The sequence below is a fragment of the Anolis sagrei genome, chromosome 1 (genome assembly GCF_037176765.1).
Source record: "Anolis sagrei isolate rAnoSag1 chromosome 1, rAnoSag1.mat, whole genome shotgun sequence".
Taxonomy (NCBI): domain Eukaryota; kingdom Metazoa; phylum Chordata; class Lepidosauria; order Squamata; family Dactyloidae; genus Anolis; species Anolis sagrei.
The window spans coordinates 8,664,543-8,687,553 of NC_090021.1; the positions used below are offsets into that span (position 1 = coordinate 8,664,543).

Sequence of the window (23,011 nt, forward strand, 5' to 3'; positions counted from 1 at the left end):
CACACAAAGCATTCCTGACAGATGGCTATCCGGCCTCTGCTTAAGAACCTCCAGAGAAGGAAATTCCACCACACTCCTAGGCCACAACATATTCCACTGCTGAAGGGATCTCATTATCAAGTTCTTCCTAATGTAAAATCTCTTTTCCTACAATTTTAATTAATTGCTCCATTTCTTAAGTCTCTAGAGCAGCAGAAAACAAGCTGGCCCCCACTCAGTGTGACCACCCCTCAAATATTTGAACATGGTTCCAGAGCAGCACCTCAATGGGCATCCTTGAAAACATTTAAGCATGCTATCCATGTTCCTTCTCAGTCTTCTGTTTTCCAGGCTAAACCTGCCCAGGTCCCTCAGCCAATCTTCATAGGGCTTGGTTTCCAAACCTTTGATCATTTTGATGTTCCTTCTCTGGACGTGTTTCATCTTGTCCATAGCCTTTGGGTGGCCACCCTTGCAGGAGACAGAAAGAGGCAGCTTTGGCTTAGAATACCAGGTCTCCTGCCCCACCATGGCCTCCCTCCACAAGGTTGACCTGGAAGTTAAGATAAGGGTAAACTCTTTCAGAAAGTGAATTACACGTGAAGCTGAATATATAATAGTTAATTTTCCCCCAAATAAACCCTTTAGAACTTGACGTATTCCTTAAGGATTCTATGCTGAACATTCCTGATCTCATCTAAATCCAATCAGATATGAACCTTCCTGTCTCTGCCACAACCCTTCTCACAAACAGTTATGATGGACTGGATGGGCTCAATCTGAAAAAGAAAAAACTGGAAGAATGTGAAGAGACCTTCCAGGGTACTAAAGTCTTTGCCATGCCTAACGAGATGCTGAAGAGCAACCAGCAGCTGGTGGACATCATTGAGAAGATGAAACCCGAGATCTGACTGCTGATTGAGAAATGCAACAGTCAAAATGTGGGTGCAATTCTGATTCCCAGGATAGAAGATGGCAACAATTTTGGTGTTTCTATTCATAAAGAAAGTGTGGCTGAGCTCCAAATTGTGGAGAGTGAGGCAGCTTCATACTTGGACCAGATCTTTAGATATTATATCACATGAGAAAAGTTGGTTTCTCAAATAGCAAAATATCCTCTTGTGGAGGATTACCGTCACACAGTGAATGAGATGGATGAAAGGCAATATATCAGTCTGTGACTCATCATTTCAGAGCTGAAAAATCAATACGTGACCCTGCACAACATGACCCTAAAGAACATTGAGAAGATCAAGTGACCCTGAAGCCAGAATGCAGAGACTCTCTACTAAGCTGTCAACACTCTGAATGTACGAACTGTTCAGTAGACTCAAGACAGTCTTTGCCTCAGCTTATGTGACTATCGAGATGGGAAAACTGGCTGGAAACAGTCCTCACCAGACTTTTAGTTAAGTCTACAAAAAATCTCCTAATATTCTTCTTGAATTGCTTTGGCCAGAACTGAACACAAAGTTATCCCAGGTGACCAAAGCAGCATAGAGTCACTTCCCTCAAACTAGACACTATCTTCCTATTGATGCCACCTGTCTGGGGTACTTTGATTTTGTTTTTCCTGCATGGCAGGGGGTTGGACTAGATGGCCCATGTGATCCATTTTGTTGTGGTTTATTAGTCTATATGAAAGCTACCCAGCAGTCTTCCCAGCTCCAGCCCTTTAGTTCTACACAAAGAGTAGAAGGAAAAACAAATTTTACTCTTGAGTAGTCAAATATGCAGCTTTACAAAAAACACCAGCCAGCCTTGGAAATATACCTTAGTCCATTTCAGCAAAATCCAATGCATTAAATTCATGCATTATCTGCTTCTTCCTTGGTAAATAGCAATTCCTGTAGTGTAGTCCCATCCGGTCTCTGATCATCTGATCAACCCCCTCCCCCTTTTGAATACATCAAGACAAACTTCTCCTGATATACTCTAATCAGGGAGTGGCTCACACTTAATTGCTTAATTGTCCAGATGTTCTTCCTCAACACACACCCATACGGGAGATGATCCTTGTCAAAACTTAATATACAAATCCATATCCTGCAACATATTCTTCCTCTTCTTTTTTCTAAGCTATTTTCCCAATGGAGGAGTTAGCGTCCACATGACCTCTTCCAATTCTATTATTCTATGATTCCATGGTTCTATAGTTTAGCCTAGAATTGCATAGAACTGCTCCATCACACTGTTGTCTCATGTTCAGCTTGTAGCCTACTAAGACTTCTAGATCCCGTTCATGAAATGACTACATCTTCTGTTCAGATCTCTGGAGGACCTCAATGGACCATGGTGGATGATATTTGATGACTGGCTTCACAGATATAGCTATATACATCTCTGATCCCCCTCCATTGTCCACCAGGGATGGAAAGGTCATGGAATTTGTGTGTGGTAGTTCTGCATAGCGGCAATTAGTCCATCATTGTATAGCTGCACATGTGCAACTATAACTAAACTACACTAAGCCATGCAGAATTGTGGCCTGTCTGTCATCTATCACAATGAGTATGGCCGCAGCTCTCTAACATCCAGAATTTCAGCAAAGAGGCTATCCTAGGGGTTTTTTTTTTTGCATGAAATATCTAGAAGAGAACTATATATGATCATATTCCTCAGCCCCATAGAATAGGTTACATGTCAAATTTTTAAATAAATAATCTAACATATTAATATCGTAAGTACATAAATGTTGTTAGTCCCCACTATAGTAGATCCACTGAATCAACTGGATTTATCTACATGTCTATCCACCATTCCACAATGGATTGAAGTTGGGACTAATTAATGGGATTCTTGCCCTATATTTACATGTTGCTTTTGAGATGAGCTTCATAAACCATGACACCAATTCATGGTGCCTCTAGCATGAAGCTACCTGAAATCACTTGCTTTCCTTGCTTGATGTTTTCTGAGACTTTTTTTGTTATTTATGGGATGGTTCGTTATTGTAATGTACCATTTATTTATTTATTTATTTATTTATTTATTTAAGAAAACATAACCAAATCCCTCCTGACAAAGAGCCATCCAACCATAGCTATATAGATAGATTTTATTCACACGCACACACATGTGTATATGACAGATATAGTATCATAGATTTGAAAGGGATCCCTAAAGAAAGACAATTATATGTTGCATGTTCAAGAGTAGGCAAACCACACAATCTCCACATTAACACTGACAAAGAAACAGCAAGAAATACTGTTTACCCACAAGCAGAAAGACATTACATATATCAGAAACCAACACTTTCTCATTTCTTTATTTTCCAGATAATCAGATTGGGTCACACCAATGCGTAGCAGGGAAAGGCTAGTACATAATATAGAAAAGAGATAGAATATATTCCCCTGCATACAGCATGCCTCAAACCTGACACACTTGAAGATCCCTGAACAATTGCAAGCAAATGTATGGATGAACATTGGTTGCTTTTCTCCGAAATCTTCACCGTAACTAGATGCCAAAGGTATATTCTGCCATTTGTCTTCTCTCTTGAAGTGTGCCCTGTTCTCAAGCTTTGGAGCCAATGTGCTGGTGTTAAAAAGGATCAACTGGATCTGAAGAGAAGCCGGCCTAGATCTAGGATGATGCAGTTACTTTGGATTTCCACCAGATGGCTTCAGGGAATCTGCTGCAAAACCCAAAAACTTTCGGGAAGGAAGCAACACACCAAAGAAGACAAACTGTGAACAAGTGTGTTAGAAATCTAAGTAGTGCATGCATTTACATTTGTGCCTATACTCATAATCTATTTGCATGGTAATATTGTAGCTGCATTAATATTAATGGGACAAAGTTATACCTACCATTTGGCCTATCAAGGGGTGCATCAGCATAGAAAAGAATGCAGTTTGGTACCAATTTACTAGCCAAGGCTCAGTTCTATGGACCCATGGGAGTTGTAGTCTTACAAGGTCTTTATCCGCCTCTGCTAAAGAGTGCTGCTGACAGGCCTGTAGCGAAGGGGGGGGGAGGTTTAGGAGTTCAACCCCCCCCCTCCCCCCCGAAATGTTTCAGATTTTTTAAAAATAACCTGGTTTACTTATGAATTTTAACTGGTTAACCAAATCCCCATGTTAAGTCTATGAGATGCAAAAAATTATGAGTCCCTCCAGAACTGCAAGCACTATCTCAGGCAAATATTGACAATTTATTCACACTGTCATTGCTTGCAGCAATAGCCGATGTAGCGAAGCAACCAAGTTGTGTGTGTGTTGAATGTTCTCATTAAGGAGGCCAGACTTGGTGGAGGTGGTTGACAGGGGCGGAGCTGCAGGATACTGAAGACTGCTCTGCCCCCTGCTGTGCTCTTTGCTTCAGCGTGAGCTAGGAGGCAGGTTTCAACCCCCCCCACAAAATTTTCACCCCCCCCGAAAATTTCAACCCCTCCCGAAATTTTTTTCTGGCTATGGCCCTGGCTGCTGACTCTCCAAACTACAACTCCGGCATTGAATGTTGCCATAGTCTGTAAGCTGCTCTGAGTCCCCTTCGGGGTTGTGAAGAGCAGGGTATAAATACAGTAAATAAATAAACTCCCAGAAATCCATAGAACTGAATCATGACAGTTAAAGCAGTGCCAAATTGCATTCATTCTACAATTAGATGCACTGAAAGAAACATTAAGTCATGAGCATTTATTAAGTTAGTTAATGTGGGCCACACTTGGCTCAGCTTATACATTGGTAAGTGAAGCAGCACTTCTAGTTATGTAAACATATGTGTAGGCACCAGGAGTGTGGCGCAGCTGGCTGGGAGTCAGCTGCATTAAGATCACTTCTGACTGAAAGGTTATGAGTTCGAAGCCACCCCAGGTAGGAGTGAGCTTCCAACCAATTTGTGTAGCTTGCTGTCGACCTTTGCAGCCCGAAAGACAGTTGCATCTGTCAAGTAGGAAATTTAGGTATCGCTTATGCAGGGGGATTAATTTAACTAATTTACAAGGCCATAAAAATCTTCAGCAATCATGCAAAGAATGAGGAAGCACTTCTTCAGTTTCACAAATGGATGGTGAAGCAACAGCTCCCCTGGTGGCGAGAATACCCTCATGAAAAGCTGGAATGTTAAATAGCCTCTGAGTGCCTGTCTATATATGTTGTGTGTCTATGGCTGTTGGGGTTCAGTCTGATCCTGATCTGTGTGAACAGGATTCTCTGATAGTTTTTCAAACTGAGCAAGCACTCCCTGACTCTGACAGTGTGGAATCTGTTGTTGATGCAGAGGTCAGTGGGAATGAAAACGAAACCCAACAGCTAGAAGAGAATGTTTTGGAAGTTAGCCGTGATATCTCCCCACCTGGGCTTGATAATGAGGTCCGAAGAGAACAGATAGTGAGAGATAGATTTGTTTCCCAGTCTGTACGAAGGTCACAGCGCCTTCAGTAGAAAGAGGCCCAAACAGAAAAGTCAAGGGGCGTTTCTAAGAATAGCTTCTTTGGTTTAAGAGCATCCCTGCCGGGTGCTTCTTTAGGTCAAGCAACGTTCGGGACTGTGGCTGGTCTTGGCAGAATTCCTGTGTTCCATGGCCAGTAATCCCAGAGGCTTGTAGTTTCCAAGTTCATGGTTAACAGACTCCTGGTTATTGTTTTGTGGCTTTTGAAGTTTTGCTCAAGTTCAGAGATCCTATTGACTACTGTGTTTTTCTGTGGCTTTTTTACTCTGCATTTACCTTTCTTTTGTAACCAATTTTCATCAATAAACAAGGATTGCTTTTCCTACAGTCCAGAGTGGTGGATTTAATCTTATGGTCTTGTTTCTTGAACTGGGATGCAACAATGGCATTGAATGTTTGCCATGTATATGTACATTGTAATCCGCCCTGAGTCCCCTGCGGGGTGAGAAGGGCGGAATATAAATACTGTAAATAAAAAAAATAAAAAATTGAATTGTTAGGGGCCTAGAACTGTTCTTAGGTAATGAAAATCTATTGATGTTTACAAGCGTAATGAAGGGAAGGCTAAATGACCCTCCTCCCCCCCTTTAAACTTGGTAGTGTTGCAGCAATTTGAAATTTTACTTCAGCATTGAGAAATATAGTTCATGCATCCTAAGAAAAAGGGAAGGCCTGATAACCATGGAGAAGTGAAAACAGCAAATATTGGCATTCTCTATGTGACTGATTTTCAACGTCTTGCTCTCTGCAATGCTAGACATTTGGGAAATGAGGGAAAATTTTCAATTGGGGAGGCAGAATTTTTATTTGGAAGCAGCCATGCCTCATTTTGCTTCCCTTGTAGATACATGCCTGCAGAAACCCAGCACCGCAATTTACTTTTAGGGACCACAAAGCACCACTGTGTTTGCATTTCAATGCTTTAATAAATAATGTGTTGTTGAAGGCTTTCATGGTCAGAATCACTAGGTTGCTGTGAGTTTTCCAGGCTGTGTGGCCACATTCCAGAAGCATTCCCTCCTGACATTTTGCCCACATCTATGGCAGGCATCCTCAGAGGTTGTGAGGATAAACTCAGCTGCATACGTTTGACTGAAGCAATGCATTTCAAGTCAGTATGAGACAATAGCTGGAATGCAAGAGGACACAATGCAACTTTCAGACCTTCGGTGTCTTAAAATTTATTAACTGTGCCATCATAAAGCTGGAAGCAGTCCCAAGAACCACTTACTGCAACCCTGTGCCAGTGCAAAATCTGTCATCCTTGACAAGTGAGTGCTATATAAGACCTCTACCTTTGAAATAGGTCCAGCATCTTGGATGACAGACTGAAAAACGGAATTAATTCATGATTTCATTCATATGGGAAACCATCAATTTATTTATTTATTTGCCATACTTGTACCCCACCCTTCTCTACCCCAACAGGAGGGCTCAAGGTGGCTTACAATGGCACAACGTCATGCCTCAACACAATCACCTAAACATTTCAAAAATTGCAATATATTAAACAGAGTTACAGATTGAAAAAGTTAAAAACTTAGAAAAACGATTGCAAAAACAATTCAGAGAAAAACAGAGAAGACTGTAAGGCAAAGTACTCAAAGGGCTAATATTCCTGTGGCGATTGAAAAGGATTTCACTCGATATTAAAATAAAAACTTTTTTGTGAAACAGGTGTGGTTGCCTTCTGTGTTTCTTTACACAGAGGTCTCAAAGCTCCTTTGCCATTTAATCTGTAACCATCTGGAATCATTTTATCATTTTCTGGCCACCCAAGTGTCCAAATTCTGATCTACTGTTGTTTCTGGTGTGTGACTTCAAGTTGTTTCTGACTTAGACGAACCTTCTTGAAGATACATCAACACTTGCATATTTATTTATTTATTTATTTATTTATTATTTCCAGTATTTCGACCCCGTCCTTCTCAACCTTGGAAGGGGGACTCAGGACAGCTTATACTCGGCAACAATTTGATGCCATACATAAAAGCAAGCAACAATATAATAACAGTTTAAAACAATCGATAAATCGTTACGTTAAAAGCAGTTAAAAGCATTTTGCCAAAGTTGTAATGCCATTCCAAATGCAATTCCATAACCAAAGTGCTGCTACGTTTGTTGACCAAAGACCTGGTCCCAGTATCACAATTTCAGTTTCTTCCTGAATGACAGGAGGGAAGAAGCTGACCTGATCTCGCAGGGGGCCACCGCCGAGAAGGCCGTCTCTTGTCCCCGCCAACCACATTTGCGAAACTGGCGGAGCTGAGAGCAGGGCCTCCCCGGACGATCTTAAGCTGCAAAGCAGGACGTAGAGGGACACACATTGGGACAAGTAAGCTGGCCAAGAGCCGTATAGGGTTTTATAGGTCAAGACCAGCACTTTGAATTGTGTTCGGAAATGGATAGGCATCCAGTGAAGCTGACACAATAGGGGGTGATATGCTCCCTGTATGTTGCTCCAGTTATCAATCTGGCTGCTGTCTTCCACAATTATCTTTGACTGTAGGTGAACTATAAATCCCAGCAACTACCATTCCCAAATATCAAGGCCTATTTTCCTCAAATTCTGCCAGTGTTCACATTGGCATATTGAGTATTCGTGCCAAGTTTGGTCCAGATCTATTATTGTTTGAGTCCACAATGCTCTCTAGATGTAGGTGAACTACAACTCCAAAAATCAAGGTCAATGCCCATCAAACCCTTCCAGTATTTTATCTTGGTTATGGGAGTTCTGTGTGCCAAGTTTGGTTCAATTCCATCGTTGTTGGAGTTCAGAATGCTCTTTGATTGTAGGTTAACTACAAATCCCAGCAACTACAATTCCCAAGTGGCAAAATCAACCCCCCTCAACCCCACCAGTATTTAAATTTGGGTGTATTGGGTATTTGTGACAAATGTGGCCGGGCAAATGAAATACATCCTGCATATCAAATATTTAATTACAATTTATAATTTTAGCAAAATTACAATTAGGAAAATAATTACAGTTACAAAAATAATTTTATGGTTGAGATCATCAGAACATTAGGAACTGTATTAAGGGGTTGAGAACCACTGCTCTGAAGTCTTGCAGGCCAACAAGTTCACTAGCCATATACCCAGCATCATCTGGGTTTGCAATTTCTGTGGTCCTTTCTTCCCTCCCTTTTCTTTATGCACCTTGTGCCTTTGTCTTGTCTTCCTTCCTTTCTCTTCCTCTTTTTCTTTCTTCCTTTTTTCATCCATTTTTCTCCCATCCTTTCTCTTTCATTGCCTGATCCTCTCTCACAAATATCCTCCTTTCCTTTTTCTTCCTTTATCTGGTCTTTTCTTGGCAGGGGCGCAGCTGCGTATGAGCTGAAGCTGATAGTAAGCACTCTTGACTGTCAACTTGGGCTGACCTTTGGAGAGATGAATCTTACATGTAGTATTACTAATAATATTACAATATAATTGGTATAGTACAATATAGCAATATTTAAAACTGATATTGTACTATGCTAATAATATAATATATTGTATGCGCAATTCCAGAGGTTAGCCAGAAGAGATAAGGAACTATTTTTAAATAAGCAATGCATGGAAGTGGAAGAAGACAACAGAATAGGAAGGACAAGAGACCTCTTCCAGAAAATTAGAAACATTGGAGGTAAATTTCAGGCAAAAATTGGTATGATAAGAAAAAAGGTGGCAGGGACCTAACAGAAGCTGAAGAGATCAAGAGAAGGTGGCGAGACTATACAGAAGATCTGTATAGGAAGGATAATAATATTGAGGATAGTTTTGACGGTGTGGTGAATGAGTTAGAACCAGACATCCTGAGTAGTGAGGTTGAATGGGCCTTAAGAAGCATTGCTAACAACAAGGCAGCAGGAGACGACGGGATCCCAGCTGAACTGTTTAAAATCTTAAAAGATGATGCTGTCAAGGTGATGCATGCCATTTGCCAGCAAATATGGAAAACACAAGAATGGCCATCAGACTGGAAAAAATCAACTTATATCCCCATACCAAAAAAGGGAAATGCGAAAGACTGCTCAAACTTCCGTACAGTGGCCCTTATTTCTCATGCCAGTAAGGTAATGCTCAAGATCCTGCAAGGAAGACTCCAGCAATACATGGAGCGAGAGCTGCCAGATGTTCAAGCTGGGTTTAGAAAAGGCAGAGGAACGAGAGACCAGATTGCCAATATCCACTGGATAATGGAGAAAGGCAGGGAGTTTCAGAAAAACATCTACTTCTGCTTCATTGACTACTCTAAAGCCTTTGACTGTGTGGATCATAATAAATTGTGGCAAGTTCTTGGTGGGATGGGCATCCCAAGCCACCTTGTCTCTCTCCTGAGGAATCTGTACAAGGACCAAGTAGCAACAGTCAGAACTGACCACGGAACAACAGACTGGTTCAAGATTGGGAAAGGCGTACGGCAAGGCTGCATCCTCTCACCCAACCTTTTTAACTTGTATGCAGAACACATCATGCGATGTGCGGGGCTCGATGAATGCAAAGCTGGGGTGAAAATTGCTGGAAGAAACATTAACAACCTCAGATATGCAGATGACACCACTCTGATGGCCGAAAGCGAGGAGGAGCTGAGGAGCCTTCTAATCAAGGTGAAAGAAGAAAGCGCAAAAGCCGGGTTGCAGCTAAACGTCAAAAAAACCAAGATTATGGCAACAAGAATGATTGACAACTGGAAAATAGAGGGTGAAACCGTGGAGGCCGTGACAGACTTTGTATTTCTAGGTGCAAAGATTACTGCAGATGCAGACTGTGGCCAGGAAATCAGAAGACGCTTACTTCTTGGGAGGAGAGCAATGTCCAATCTCGATAAAATAGTAAAGAGTAGAGACATCAGACTGGCAACAAAGATCCATTGCCTAGTCCAAGCCATGGTCTTCCCTGTAGTCACCTACGGATGTGAGAGCTGGACCTTAGGGAAGGCTGAGCGAAGGAAGATCGATGCTTTTGAGCTGTGGTGTTGGAGGAAAGTTCTGAGAGTGCCTTGGACTGCGAGAAGATCCAACCAGTCCATCCTCCAGGAAATAAAGCCCGACTGCTCACTGGAGGGAAAGATACTAGAGACAAAGTTGAAGTACTTTGGTCACATCATGAGGAGACAGGAAACAACTTTTACAACCTTACTTAAGTCAAAGCAAATAAGCTCTTGAAAGCAGAAGAACAGAAGCGTTGGAGGTTTTTTTTAAATTAAGCAATACAGGCAGCCCCCAATTATGAACAAGGTCAGTTTTTGATTAGAACTTGTCTGTAAGTCAGAACAGGGCATAAATAAATAAAATTATTATACATTATTATTACTATATTTGCAACTTCAGCCACATATACACACACACGCAAATTTATATATATGTGTGTGTATGTATGGCTGAAGTTGCATTCATTATTATTGCAATTTATTTACCATATTATTTATTTATATGTATATATATCTTGTAAGAGTGGGTTACAAGATTATATATATATAGTTGTTGTTATTCATTCATTCAGTCGTCTCTGACTCTTCGTGACCTCATGGACCAGCCCACGCCAGAGCTCCCTGTTGGCCGTCACCACCCCCAGCTCCTTCAAGGTCAGTCCAGTCACTTCAAGGATGCCATCCATCCATCTTGCCCTTCGTCGGCCCCTCTTCCTTTTGCCTTCCACTTTCCCCAGCATCATTCCCTTCTCTAGGCTTTGCTGTCTCCTCATGATGTGGCCAAAGGACTTCAACTTTGTCTCTAGTATCCTTCCCTCCAGTGAGCAGCCGGGCTTTATTTCCTGGAGGATGGACTGGTTGGATCTTCTCACAGTCCAAGGCACTCTCAGAACTTTCCTCCAACACCACAGTTCAAAGGCTCAGCCTTCCCTAAGGTCCAGCTCTCACATCCGTAGGTTACTACAGGGAATACCATGGCTTTGACTAGGCGGATCTTTGATATATATATATATATATATACATACATACATACAATATATTATATTAATAGCATAGTACAATAGCAGTATTATATATTACTATATTGTACTATACCATTGTATTGTAATATTATTAGTAATATTACATGTAATATAAAATATATAATTATATATTATTATTGTATAATATCATATTATTGTATTGTATTATTGTATTGTATTATATTATTAAACCACAATATTTATAAAACACATTACCAGTATATAACACTATTAGTATTATATACCACCACTGGAGAAATTACACTGCTTAGCCGGTATTGCACCACCTGACATCCGCCGGGAAGTAGCAGCCAATAGTGAAAGGACCAAGGCAGAGACATCTCCAGCTCATCACTTGTTTGGGTATCAGCCAGCACGTCAACGACTTAAAACTAGAAATAGTTTTCTAAGATCTACAGAGGCACTCGCTGGAACACCTCAGCAAGCGAGAGTCCAAAAGTGGCAGGCTCAAACCCAGCACCTCAACCAATGGCTGATACCAAATGAGAGACTCCCCCCTAGGTGACTTGGAAGGCGCTGAACAGACTGCGCTCTGGCACCACGAGATGCAGAGCCAACCTTCAGAAATGGGGCCACAAAGTGGAATCCACGACATGTGAGTGTGGAGAGGAGCAAACGACAGACCACCTGCTGCGATGCAACCTGAGCCCTGCCACATGCACAAGGGAGGACCTTCTTGCGGCAACACCAGAGGCACTCCAAGTGGCCAGATACTGGACAAAGGACATTTAATCAGCTACCAAACTCGCAAATTTTGTATTTTGTCTGTCTGTTTGCTTTGTTCTGTTAGAAATGTAATATAATTGACTGGTTGCCCTGACACGACAAATAAAATAAATGTAATATAAACTATATAATTTATATTATATAGTTTATATATGGATTACGGATTCTGATTTGTTTGCTGAGGCCTATGATAATGATTGTTTGTTCTGGTGTAATTTGTATAATGTGCTTTTAATTGTTTTTTTTGATATTGTCGTGATGATCTTTACTGTGTAAACCGCCTTGAGTCGCCATTTCGGCTGAGAAAGGCGGTATAGAAGTAAAGCAAATAAATAAATAAATAAATAAATAATATTATTGTATAATATCATATTATTGTATTATATTATTAAACCACAATATTTATAAAATAATTACCAATATATAATACTATTAGTATTATATAATATATTGTACTATATTACATTATATTAAGGCCCCCGGTGGCGCAGTGGGTTAAAGCACTGAGCTGCTGAGCTTGTTGATCGAAAGGTCTCAGGTTTGATTCTGGGGAGCGGCGTGAGCTTCCGCTGTCAGTCCTAGCTTCTGCCAATCTAGCAGTTCGAAAACATGCAAATGTGAGTAGATCAATAGGTACTGCTCTGACGGGAAGGTAACGGCGCTCCATGAAGTCATGCCGGTCACATGACCTTGGAGGTGTCTACGGACAATGCTGGCTCTTCGGCTTAGAAATGGAGATGAGCACCACACCCCAGAATCAGACATGACTGGACTTAATGTCAGGGGACTACCTTTACCTTTTACATTATATTAGAATATTACATAAATTAGAATTATTATATGTATGTGTGTGTGTATATATATATATAAACTTTGGAACACCGTGCCTCGTTTATATTGTAGAATTAATGCAATTTGGACACTGGTTAGCAGCTGTTATGGTTTTGCAACCTGGTCTGGCCCCGCCCCTTTTGGAAGCTGACCTGGCCCCGCCCCTTTTGTAGCCTGTCCTCGCGCCCTGCCCGCGCGCCACAAGGAGGTGCCACTGGGCATGCGCGTGGCCGTCAGCTCTCTCTTTCGCCGCCTTTCCGCTGCCATGGGGGAGGCCGCTTTGCCCACGAAGCTCACGAGGATGCCCAGCCAAGCGGAGGCCCTTCCCGGGAGGAGCCAGACCCTCTTCCGAATCCTAGGTGAGCGGAGGAGAAGCACAACCGCCGCTTTCGCCTTCTGAGGGGGAAATGGCGTGAGGCAAATGGAGTAGGTGCCCTTTGCGCATGCGCTTGGGAGGAGAAAAAACTAAATCCCACAAGCACCTCACGCATGCGCCGTGCGCTTTTCGGCACGCCTTCTCAGTAGGCATGCGCAGAAGGCAGTCTACTTTTTGTCCTGGACTACATCTCCCAGAGTTCTTTGCTATGTTGGTTGTGGGCTGAAACTGTGTGTGTGTGTATATATATATATATATATATATATGTATGTATAAATATAAATATATATATATAAATATGTATAGTATTATATATATAATAGTATATAATATTATATGTATATTTTCCTTATAGCACAATATTAGTATGATATTTTACTAAATTACCTGTCCGAACACATCTCCCATTATGAACCATCTAGGACCTTAAGATCGTCTGGGAATAGTATATAATATTATATGTATACCTATCCGAACGTATCTCTGCCTATGAACCCACCAGGACTCTAAGATCTTCTGGGGAGGCCCTGCTCTTGATCCCGCCTGCATCGCAAGCACGGCTGGCGGGGACGAGGGACAGGGCCTTCTCTGTGGTGGCCCCTCGGCTGTGGAACGCCCTTCCCATGTATTATAAAATACATTACCAGTATATAACACTATTAGTATTATATAATATATTGTACTATATTATAAGTCATAGTATATATACAATATGTATTATATTACAACATTGTTAATATTATATACAATATATTAGTATTATTACATTACAATGTAATGCATTACATTATTACAATACAATTTTGCAGTACAACTGCTTGTGTAACAAGCATTGTGTTAACTTCTGATGTCTCTCCCAACTTTTTGGCCTTCCAGGTTTTGGGGTTTTCAGCTCCCAGAATTCCTAACAGTTAACCAAAGTAGATGAGGATTCTGGGAGTTGTAGTCCACAAAACTAAAATGACCAAAGGTTGGGAACTCACTTGTTATAATATTTGAAGTCTTCTTAAACAGGAAGGTTTTAAAGAGTCACTGGGTGCTGTGTTGGATTTTAATTATTTGAACAGTTTCTGTATTCTTGCATATTTGTATATTTTAAATTATATGCTTTTATGTTAAGCCACCTTGAGTCTCCAGGAGAAATAAAGCAGGGTATAAACACATATGATAATTAATATAATAGCAACAACAAAAATAATAAAGGATTCAATGTGGTTTTAGCTATTTGTTTCTAACAATTCTGTCTTTAATTCTCTGTTGTAAGGTTTGGAATGGTCATTTGTTTTTTTTATTGTGAGGTGCTTTGAGTCTTGTTGGGGATATCAATGAATAAATATGACAGTCGTGAGGTTTTAAAATATAATAGTCTAGTATTATGACTCTTAGGTATATTTTGCATTTGTACATCTTTGCTTTTGAGTTGCAAACTGACTAGGACAAAAACAGTTTTATATTTGTTATTGTTATTATTATTATTACTATTTATACATCACTTTATCTCCCCAAAGGTGACTATGTTGTTGTTATTATATTTATATCCTGCATTCTTCTCCTAAATTAGACTCAAAAAAGCCCACAGCACTAAATACAGTACAAATTACAATGCAAAACATAGCACAAATAAGCATTAAAATAAAATTAAACATCAAATTGTGGAAAGAAACACTTTAAGGTGTTGCCTTTTTAATCTTCTTTTCAGGTTTTAGCGTGCTTTTATATACCGAAATGTTTTATTCTCTATCATTCCTTTTATATTCTACCTCCGTTTTATTGTTGTATTATGTATCTTTGTTGCATTTAATTGTATTTTACCTCCTGGAGAACTTTGCTTAATAAGCAGTTTTAAAAGTGTGTTCAATATACGGACAGAAAATGAGCAGGTTGAACTTTTAATAGCTCATTTCTCCAGATTAGAGGACATAAGAAGGCATAGGGAAAAAAACCCATTGAATAATAATTATTAGAAGACCATCTGATTTGCTTTTCACTTAGCAGAGCTCTCCAAAGGCTGCCCCAATGATCAGTGAAATGCCTTCATTTGATATTTGCAGAAGTAAGCCACCCGTATTGCATGCCTGCTCTCCAGTTTTAATTTCTCCTTTCTGCCTTTCTTGTTTTAAATTTAAATATTAATAATTAGTTGATATGACTTAAGAGTTAAATTTAAACAGTTAAACCCATGAGATGATATGGTAACTTGCACCACCAAGTCACACCTGTGACTGTTTATTTGAGGTGGAAAAAATAGAATTCATTGAACTTCTTAAAAAACATTTTTTTATTCTAGAAAGTATAATAATAATAATAATAATAATAATAATAATAATAATCCTTTATTTGTACCCCGCTACCATTTCCCGAAGGACTCAGTGCGGCGTACAAGATGTCAAGCCCAAATACAACAATAAAAACAGCAACAACAACAATGCAATAACTCAAAAAACAAAGCAATAACATTAACAACTTCCAATGACGCAATTAAAAACAATGGCCGGGCCAAATGTAATAATTAAAAATTAAAAGTGCTGGGCATGTCAAGGTGGGGCGTTTGGAGGCGGATGGGCATGCAGATATCCAGAATCTCTGATAAAGTGCGTTGGGACATAATGCTAGGAGTTTCCTTATTCTGGAAAGGCACATGGAACAACCATGTTTTCAAGCTCCTCTTAAAGATTGCTAGCGACGGGGCCTGCTTGATGTCCTTAGGGAGAGAGTTCCAGAGTCGAGGGGCCACCACCGAGAAGGCTCTATCCCTCGTCCTCACCAATCGCGCTTGCGATGCTGCTGGGATCGTAAGCAGGGCCTCTCCTGATGAACGAAGAGATCATGTGGGTTCGTACACAGAGATGCGGTTCCGCAGGTAGGCGGGTCCCAAACCGTTTAGGGCTTTGTAAGTAACCACCTGCAGCTTGATTTGGGACCGGAAAATGAATGGCAGCCAGTGAAGCTCCTTAAACAGGAGGGTTAACCTCTCCCTGTAAGGAGTACCAGTTAACAACCTGGCTGCCGCCCGTTGGACCAATTGGAACTTCCGGGCCGTTTTCAAGGGCAGCCCCACATAGAGTGCATTACAGTAGTCCAATCTGGAAGTGACTAAGGCGTGGACCACCTTGGCCAGATATATAAAATTACCAAAACAATACAGCTACATATGACAACGAATAAGCAACTAAGCATTTAAAGCAATGACAAAAAAATACTGGAGGTTGTTATTCCTTATTCATTTACTCCCCTTAAACCAGTGTTTCTCAACCTTCCTATGCCGCAACCCCTTAGTATAGTTCCTCATTTTGTGGACCCAACCATAAAATTATTTTTGTTGCTACTTCATAACTAATTTTGCAACTGTTATGATCGTCATGCAAATATCTGATATGCAGGATGTATTTCAATTCACTGGACCAAATTTGGCACAAATACCTGATACGCCCAAATTTGAATACTGGTGGGGTTGGGGGGCGGGTATTGATTTTATCATTTGGGAGTTGTAGTTGCTGGGATTTATAGTTAACCTACAATCAAAGAGCATTCTGAACTCCACCAACGATGGACTTGAATCAAACTTGGCACACAGAACTCCCATGACCAAGAGAACATACTGGAATGGTTTGATGGGCACTGACCTTGAGTTTTGGAGTTGTAGTTCATCTACATCTAGACAGCATAGTGGACGCAAACAATGATAGATCTGGACCAAACTTGGCACGAATCCTCAATATGCCCAATTGTGAACATTGGTGGAGTTTGGGGGAAATAGACCTTGACATTTGGGAGTTGTAGTAGCTGGGATTTATAGTTCACCTACAATCAAAGAGCATTCTGAACCCCACTAATGATAGAATTGGGCCAAACTTCCCATACAGAACCCCCATGACCAACAGAAAATACTGTGTTTTCCGATAGCCTTTGGTGACCCCTTTGATACCCTTCACGACCCCCCCAGGGGTCCCGACCCCCAAGTTGAGAAACGCTGCTTTAAACGATAATTTAATCATGAGTCTTAAGTAACATGAATTCCACAGTTGATCTATTCCCCCATCATTTGCTGCGAAAAGTGATATTGTGATGAACAGATTTCAGTCCTTTTTAATGTTTGTCAAAGATATATTAAAAAGCACCTCTGATTCTACGACACACTCCTTGTTTAGAGATGTTTAAATTGGAAAAAATGTGTTTTCGAATGGAATAAATACAATAATTATTCTAGGCCAGGCTGAAGAGTTTAAACTAGTTACTTCTGAAACGGTCAAGCGCAGGCAGTGGTTGCCACTTCCCTCCTGTTGAATACCTTTGGAATAAAACTATGTAACATGATTTTTGTTCCTGGGTTATAAATATCATTTACTAATTGGTTTTATCATAAAAACATGGATTTTTAAAATTAAATTGCAAAAACTTTGTTTTTGTGGGACATCCTGCAGCACATTTTGCTATAATGTGTTGTCGAAGGCTTTCATGGCTGGAATCCCTGGGTTGCTGTGAATTTTCCGGGCTGTATGGCCATTTTCCAGAAGCATTCTCTCCTGATGTTTCACCCATATCTATGGCAGGCATCCTCAAAGGTTGTGAGGTCTGTTGGATACTAGGCAAGTGAGGTTCATATATATGTGGAATATCCAGGGTGGGAGAAAGAACACTTGTCTGTCTGAGGCAAGTGTGAATGTTGCAGTTGGCCACCTTGTTGCAGTTGGCCACCAATCTGGCTGCTTCCTGCCTGGGAGAATCATTTGTTGGGAGGTGTTAGATGGCCCTGATTTTTTCCTGTCCAGAATTCCCCTGTTTATTATGTGTCCTGATTTTAGAGTATTTTAATACTGGTAGCCAGATTTTGTTCATTTTTGTGGTTTCCTCCTTTCTGTTGAAAGTGTTCACATGCTTGTGGATTTCAGTGGCTTCTTTGTGTGGAGTGGTGCTTATCATGAAACTCTTTCTTGATTTGAGTCTACTGGGGGGAGACTGATTGCCACAGATATTCCACAAATATATAAATCTCACCCAGTTTCCAACAGGCCTCAAAATGGGTTGTTGTAGGTTTTTTCGGGCTGTATGGCCATGGTCTAGAGGCATTCTCTCCTGATGTTTCGCCTGCATCTATGGCAAGCATCCTCAGAGGTAGTGAGGTCTGTTGGAACTAGGAAAAAGGGTTTATATATCTGTGGAATGACCAGGGTGGGACAAAGGACTCTTGTCTGCTCAAACCTCAAAATGTCGGAGGATGCCTGCCATAGATGTGGGCAAAACATCAGGAGAGAATGCTTCTGTGAGACCGGAAAACTTAACAGCAACCCACATTTTGTTATAGTTTTTCAATGAATATATCATAGAGTCTCAATCAATTCAACATAGCCATAAAAACGAAGTTTCTGGAATATTACAACAAAAAAGTACCGCACAATTACATAGGAAATAACACTTTCAAAGCAGGAACATTTTTTCTCCAAATTGTGTTACATAATGTAATGTTCTATACTTGGACAGCCTATTTGGGATAACGACCAAAAGCCATAGATACAACTGTGAATGTATCTTATCTTTTAAAAAAACTTGCAAAGGTAAGATTTGTGATATATGAGCTTTTAGGGGCTGTGGTTGCCACCTGTCTTGATTCATTTTAGTGCTCAAATTGGCATATAAAGTCATTTTAAAGAAAAGAGAGTGTAGCGATTCAAAACCATCATTCATCAAACACAGCATTCCTTGAATTGAAGTAGCAACAATGAATAGGGACAGGCAGGCAATCTCTTTTTCTACTTTAGCGATGATTGCGACTAATACTTAAGTGGATTTTTTTTCATGTGATGGTAGAAATGTTGGAAATAAAAACCTTCCAAGACTCCACCATTTGTAAATGTGTATAATTGTTAACCTATATTGTATATACATTTTGGTTCGCTAGTTTGACTGTACAGTGTTCCCTTGCTACTTGGTGGTTCGCTTTTCGCGGACTTGCTGTTTCGCGGGTTTTTTGCCTCCCAGTTTATGAATGGTTGCCGTTACCCTGAGTGGTGTTTTAATCCCATATCCTGGCAACGGAGTGTGGCAGGGGGGTCTCACTCCCCCCTTTGAGAGAGAGGCAGCCAATCAAGACAGATTGCAAAGCACTTGTTGTTGTTCATTTGTTCAGTCGTTTCCGACTCTTTGTGACTTCATGGACCAGTCCACACCAGAGCTCCCTGTCGGTCGTCACCACCCCCAGCTCCTTCAAGGTCAATCCAGTCACTTCAAGGATACCATCCATCCATCTTGCCCTTGGTCGGCCCCTCTCCCCTTTCCTTCCATTTTCCCCAGCATAATTGGCTTCTCTAAGCTTTCCTTTCTTCTCATTATGTGGCCAAAGTACTTCATCTTGGCCTCTACTATTCTTCCCTCCAATGAGCAGTCAGGCTTTATTTCTTGAAGTATGGACTGGTTGGATCTTCTCGCAGTCCAAGGCACTCTCAGCATTTTCCTCCAACACCACAGTTCAAAAGCATCTCTCTTCCTTTGCTCAGCCTTCCCTAAGGTCCAGCTCTCACATCCGTAGGTGACTATGGGGAATACCATTGCCTTAACTATGTGGATCTTCGTTGCCAGTGTGATGTCTCTACTCTTCACTATTTTATCAAGATTGGTCATTGCTCTCCTCCCAAGAAGTAAGCATCTCCTGATTTCCTGGCTTGCAGTCTGTGTCTGCAGTAATCTTTGCACCTAGAAATACAAAGTCTGTCACGGTCTCCACGTTTTTTTCCTCTATTTCCCAGTTGTCAATCATTCTTGTTGCCATAATCTTGGTTTTTTTGATGTTTAATTGCAACCCACTTTTGCCCTTTCTTCTTTCACCTTGATTAGAAGGCTCCTCAGCCCCTCCTCGCTTTTGGCCATCAAAGTGGTGTCATCTGTATATCTAAGTGAAGGCTTCTCAGTTCCTCCTCACTTTCAGCCATCAAAGTGGTATCATCTGCATATCTAAGGTTGTTAATGTTTCTTCCAGCAATTTTCATCCCAGCCTTGCATTCCTCAAGCCCCGCACGTCGCATGATGTGTTCTGCATACAAGTTGAATAGGTTGGGGGAGAGTATACAACCCTGCCATATGCCTTTCCAAATCTTGAACCAGTCTGATGTTCCATGGTCAGTTCTGACTGTTGCTACTTGGTCCTTGTACAGATTCCTCAGAAGAGAGACAAGGTGGCTTGGTATGCCCATACCACTGAGAACTTGCCACAATTTATTATGATCCACACAGTCAAAGGCTTTAGAATCGTCAATAAAACAGAAATAGATGTTTTCCTGAAACTCCCTGCCTTTCTCCCTCAGATATTGGCCATTTGGTCTCTCGTTCCTCTGCCTTTTCTAAACCCAGCTTGAACATCTGGCAACTCTCGCTCCATGTATTGCTGGAGTCTTCCTTACAGGATCCTGAGCATTACCTTACTGGCATGAGAAATAAGGGCCACTGTACGGAAGTTTGAGCATAAATAGCTAGCAAAACAAAAACAAAAGGTGCATGATGCCTTTAAACCTCTCCTCACTTCTGCCTCACCCTCGGAATGTGATATATATATATAGCGTCCCTCCTTTGCGGATTTTCACTTTTCGCGGATGGTCCTGGAACGTAACACCAGTGATAATTGAGGGAACACTGTACCTCTTTGGTTTGAGGAGGGGCTACAGACTCAGGACTCCATTTTTGTTATACAGTATGCTTTTAAGCTTCAGTGGTGGTGGATTGCAGTTTGTCTCCTTTCAGACTTCTGTGCGTACAGTTATACAGTTTGGATTGTATCTATATGCTTAAAGACATTGGACAAGTATGCTGAATATATATAAGAAGTTCGTTAGTAAACCTGAGATGTTATTTTCAAATAAGACTTTGTTTTTGTCTCTTGACTGCATGTTTTAAACAAGAGGTTTTTAAGGTAGAGTAAATGGGCAAGTTCAACTGCAAATAAACAACTATTCTCCGCTAACCAAATAGGTTTTTGTAGTGGCATGTCTTTATCCTTGGCAGTTTAAAGACATGGTTCTTCAGTTTAACAGCCGAGTTACCTGTGTGCCATTACATGGATGCTTGTGAATATCACTTGTTCAAAGGGTTGACGTCTAACAAGGTCATGCTTTTCTAGACTAGTGGTTTTCAAAAGGTGGTCTCCACATGTTCATGGAGATTCACATTTGCCAAATGGATGGGGCATCATTTTTACCTTTTCAATAAGGATATGGTGCACTTATATCCAATAGGTTATGGAATTTCCAATAATTAATGAGGCAAAATGTAGACAGTATGAACAGCACATTGCTACAGCACAGTGTAACCAAGAGATAGACTACTCACCTAGTAATCTTGATAGCAAGAACAGCATAGGAGACATGCAAGGCAGATAGCATCTTCATGAAAAATGAAGATGGATGGACCTGTGTTACACTAAGATCTTAACAGCATAACTCTCTCTGCTCCCCAGCAAAACTGGTGGCTGGAGGCCACTACTCAATCGCAATTTGACTGTGCTTGTTGGTAAAATACTGTGTTTACTAAGGTCTTTAAACAGTATCAGTGAAGAAGCATAATTGCATTTGGAAGGGAATTTTAGCACGTGCAATTTGTCATGAGTGAAAAAATAAATGCTGCACCTACTTGAATCCCTATTTCAAGAAATAATTAAAGATGCAGAGACTGTTTCTGTTTTCTGCATTTGTTTCCTTTATCAGAACATCTATGGGAGGGGCACTAGAGATCCATAATTTTAGAAATTATAATGCAATTTCTCTTTAAATACAGTGCATTTTGTGATTTTTCTCACAACATTCTTGTGATGCAGGTTAAGATGGGAAACAATGATTTATTAAGGTATACCTCAATGGACATGAGTTTATGAATTGGCATTTTGTATGGTTTTAATCTGTTTAATTGATTGATATATGTTTTAATTGCTTATATGTTTAGATCATTTATATTTTGATGAGATGTATTTATTGTTTGCCTGTGTGGCATTGAATTTTGCCAGATTTCTAAGCCGCCTTGAGTCCCCTATGGGGTAGATAAAGGCAGGGTAGAAATGAAGTTGATAAATAAATAAAATGCTGCACAATAACTACTATTCAAGTTGTGGTGGTGGTGGTGTGACTTAGAGTTGTTGTTGTATGTTAGGTAATATGAACCCTCCAGGACTTCAAGATCATCTGGGGAGGCCCTGCTCTCGGTCCCGCCTTTGTCACAAGCACGTTTGGCGGGGACGAGAGACAGGGCCTTCTCAGTGGTGGCCTCTCGGCTATGGAACGCTCTCCCTAGGGAGATCAGATCTGCTCCCCCCCTGTTGACGTTTTGGAGGCAAGTTAAAACGTGGCTATTCGAGCAAGCGTTTACAAGTACAGAGCTAATATAGGAAATCGAATGACCTGACAATGGAATTGGACAATGCTTGAGAATAAAGAGACGCTGATGATGTTGTTTTTATTGCTTTTTTGATGCCTTATACTGTTTAATGTTTTTTTTTAAAATCTATATTATGTTTTATGTATATTGATTTGTTGGAAACTGCCTTGAGTCGCCAATTGGCTGAGAAAGGCGGTATACAAATACAGTAAATAAATATATAAATAAATACATCATGTTTTTATTGATTTTGTTATGGTTTTATTATCTGATTGTTTTTATTGTTTTGAAATTGTATTTTATAGTCTTGGCACCAACTGTAAACCGCCCCGAGTTGCCTGCGGGCTGAGAGGGACGGTATATAAATATAGCAAATAAATAAATAAA

At 40.6% G+C, this 23,011-nt stretch overlaps 1 protein-coding gene and 1 pseudogene across 1 annotated transcript in view; both read left to right on the forward strand.

Moving 5' to 3' along the window:
• Positions 1 to 493: 493 nt before the first annotated feature.
• LOC132762149 (proteasome activator complex subunit 3 pseudogene) lies at positions 494 to 1,271 on the forward strand (annotated as a pseudogene).
• Positions 1,272 to 13,090: 11,819 nt separating this feature from the next.
• MSRA (methionine sulfoxide reductase A) overlaps positions 13,091 to 23,011 on the forward strand; it is a 240,116-nt gene continuing 230,195 nt past the window's right edge. Inside the window, exon 1 of the mRNA XM_060754659.2 lies at positions 13,091 to 13,256. Coding sequence (XP_060610642.2) covers positions 13,118 to 13,256 — 139 coding nt within the window. The 5' untranslated portion in view covers positions 13,091 to 13,117. The remainder of the gene's footprint in view (positions 13,257 to 23,011) is intronic.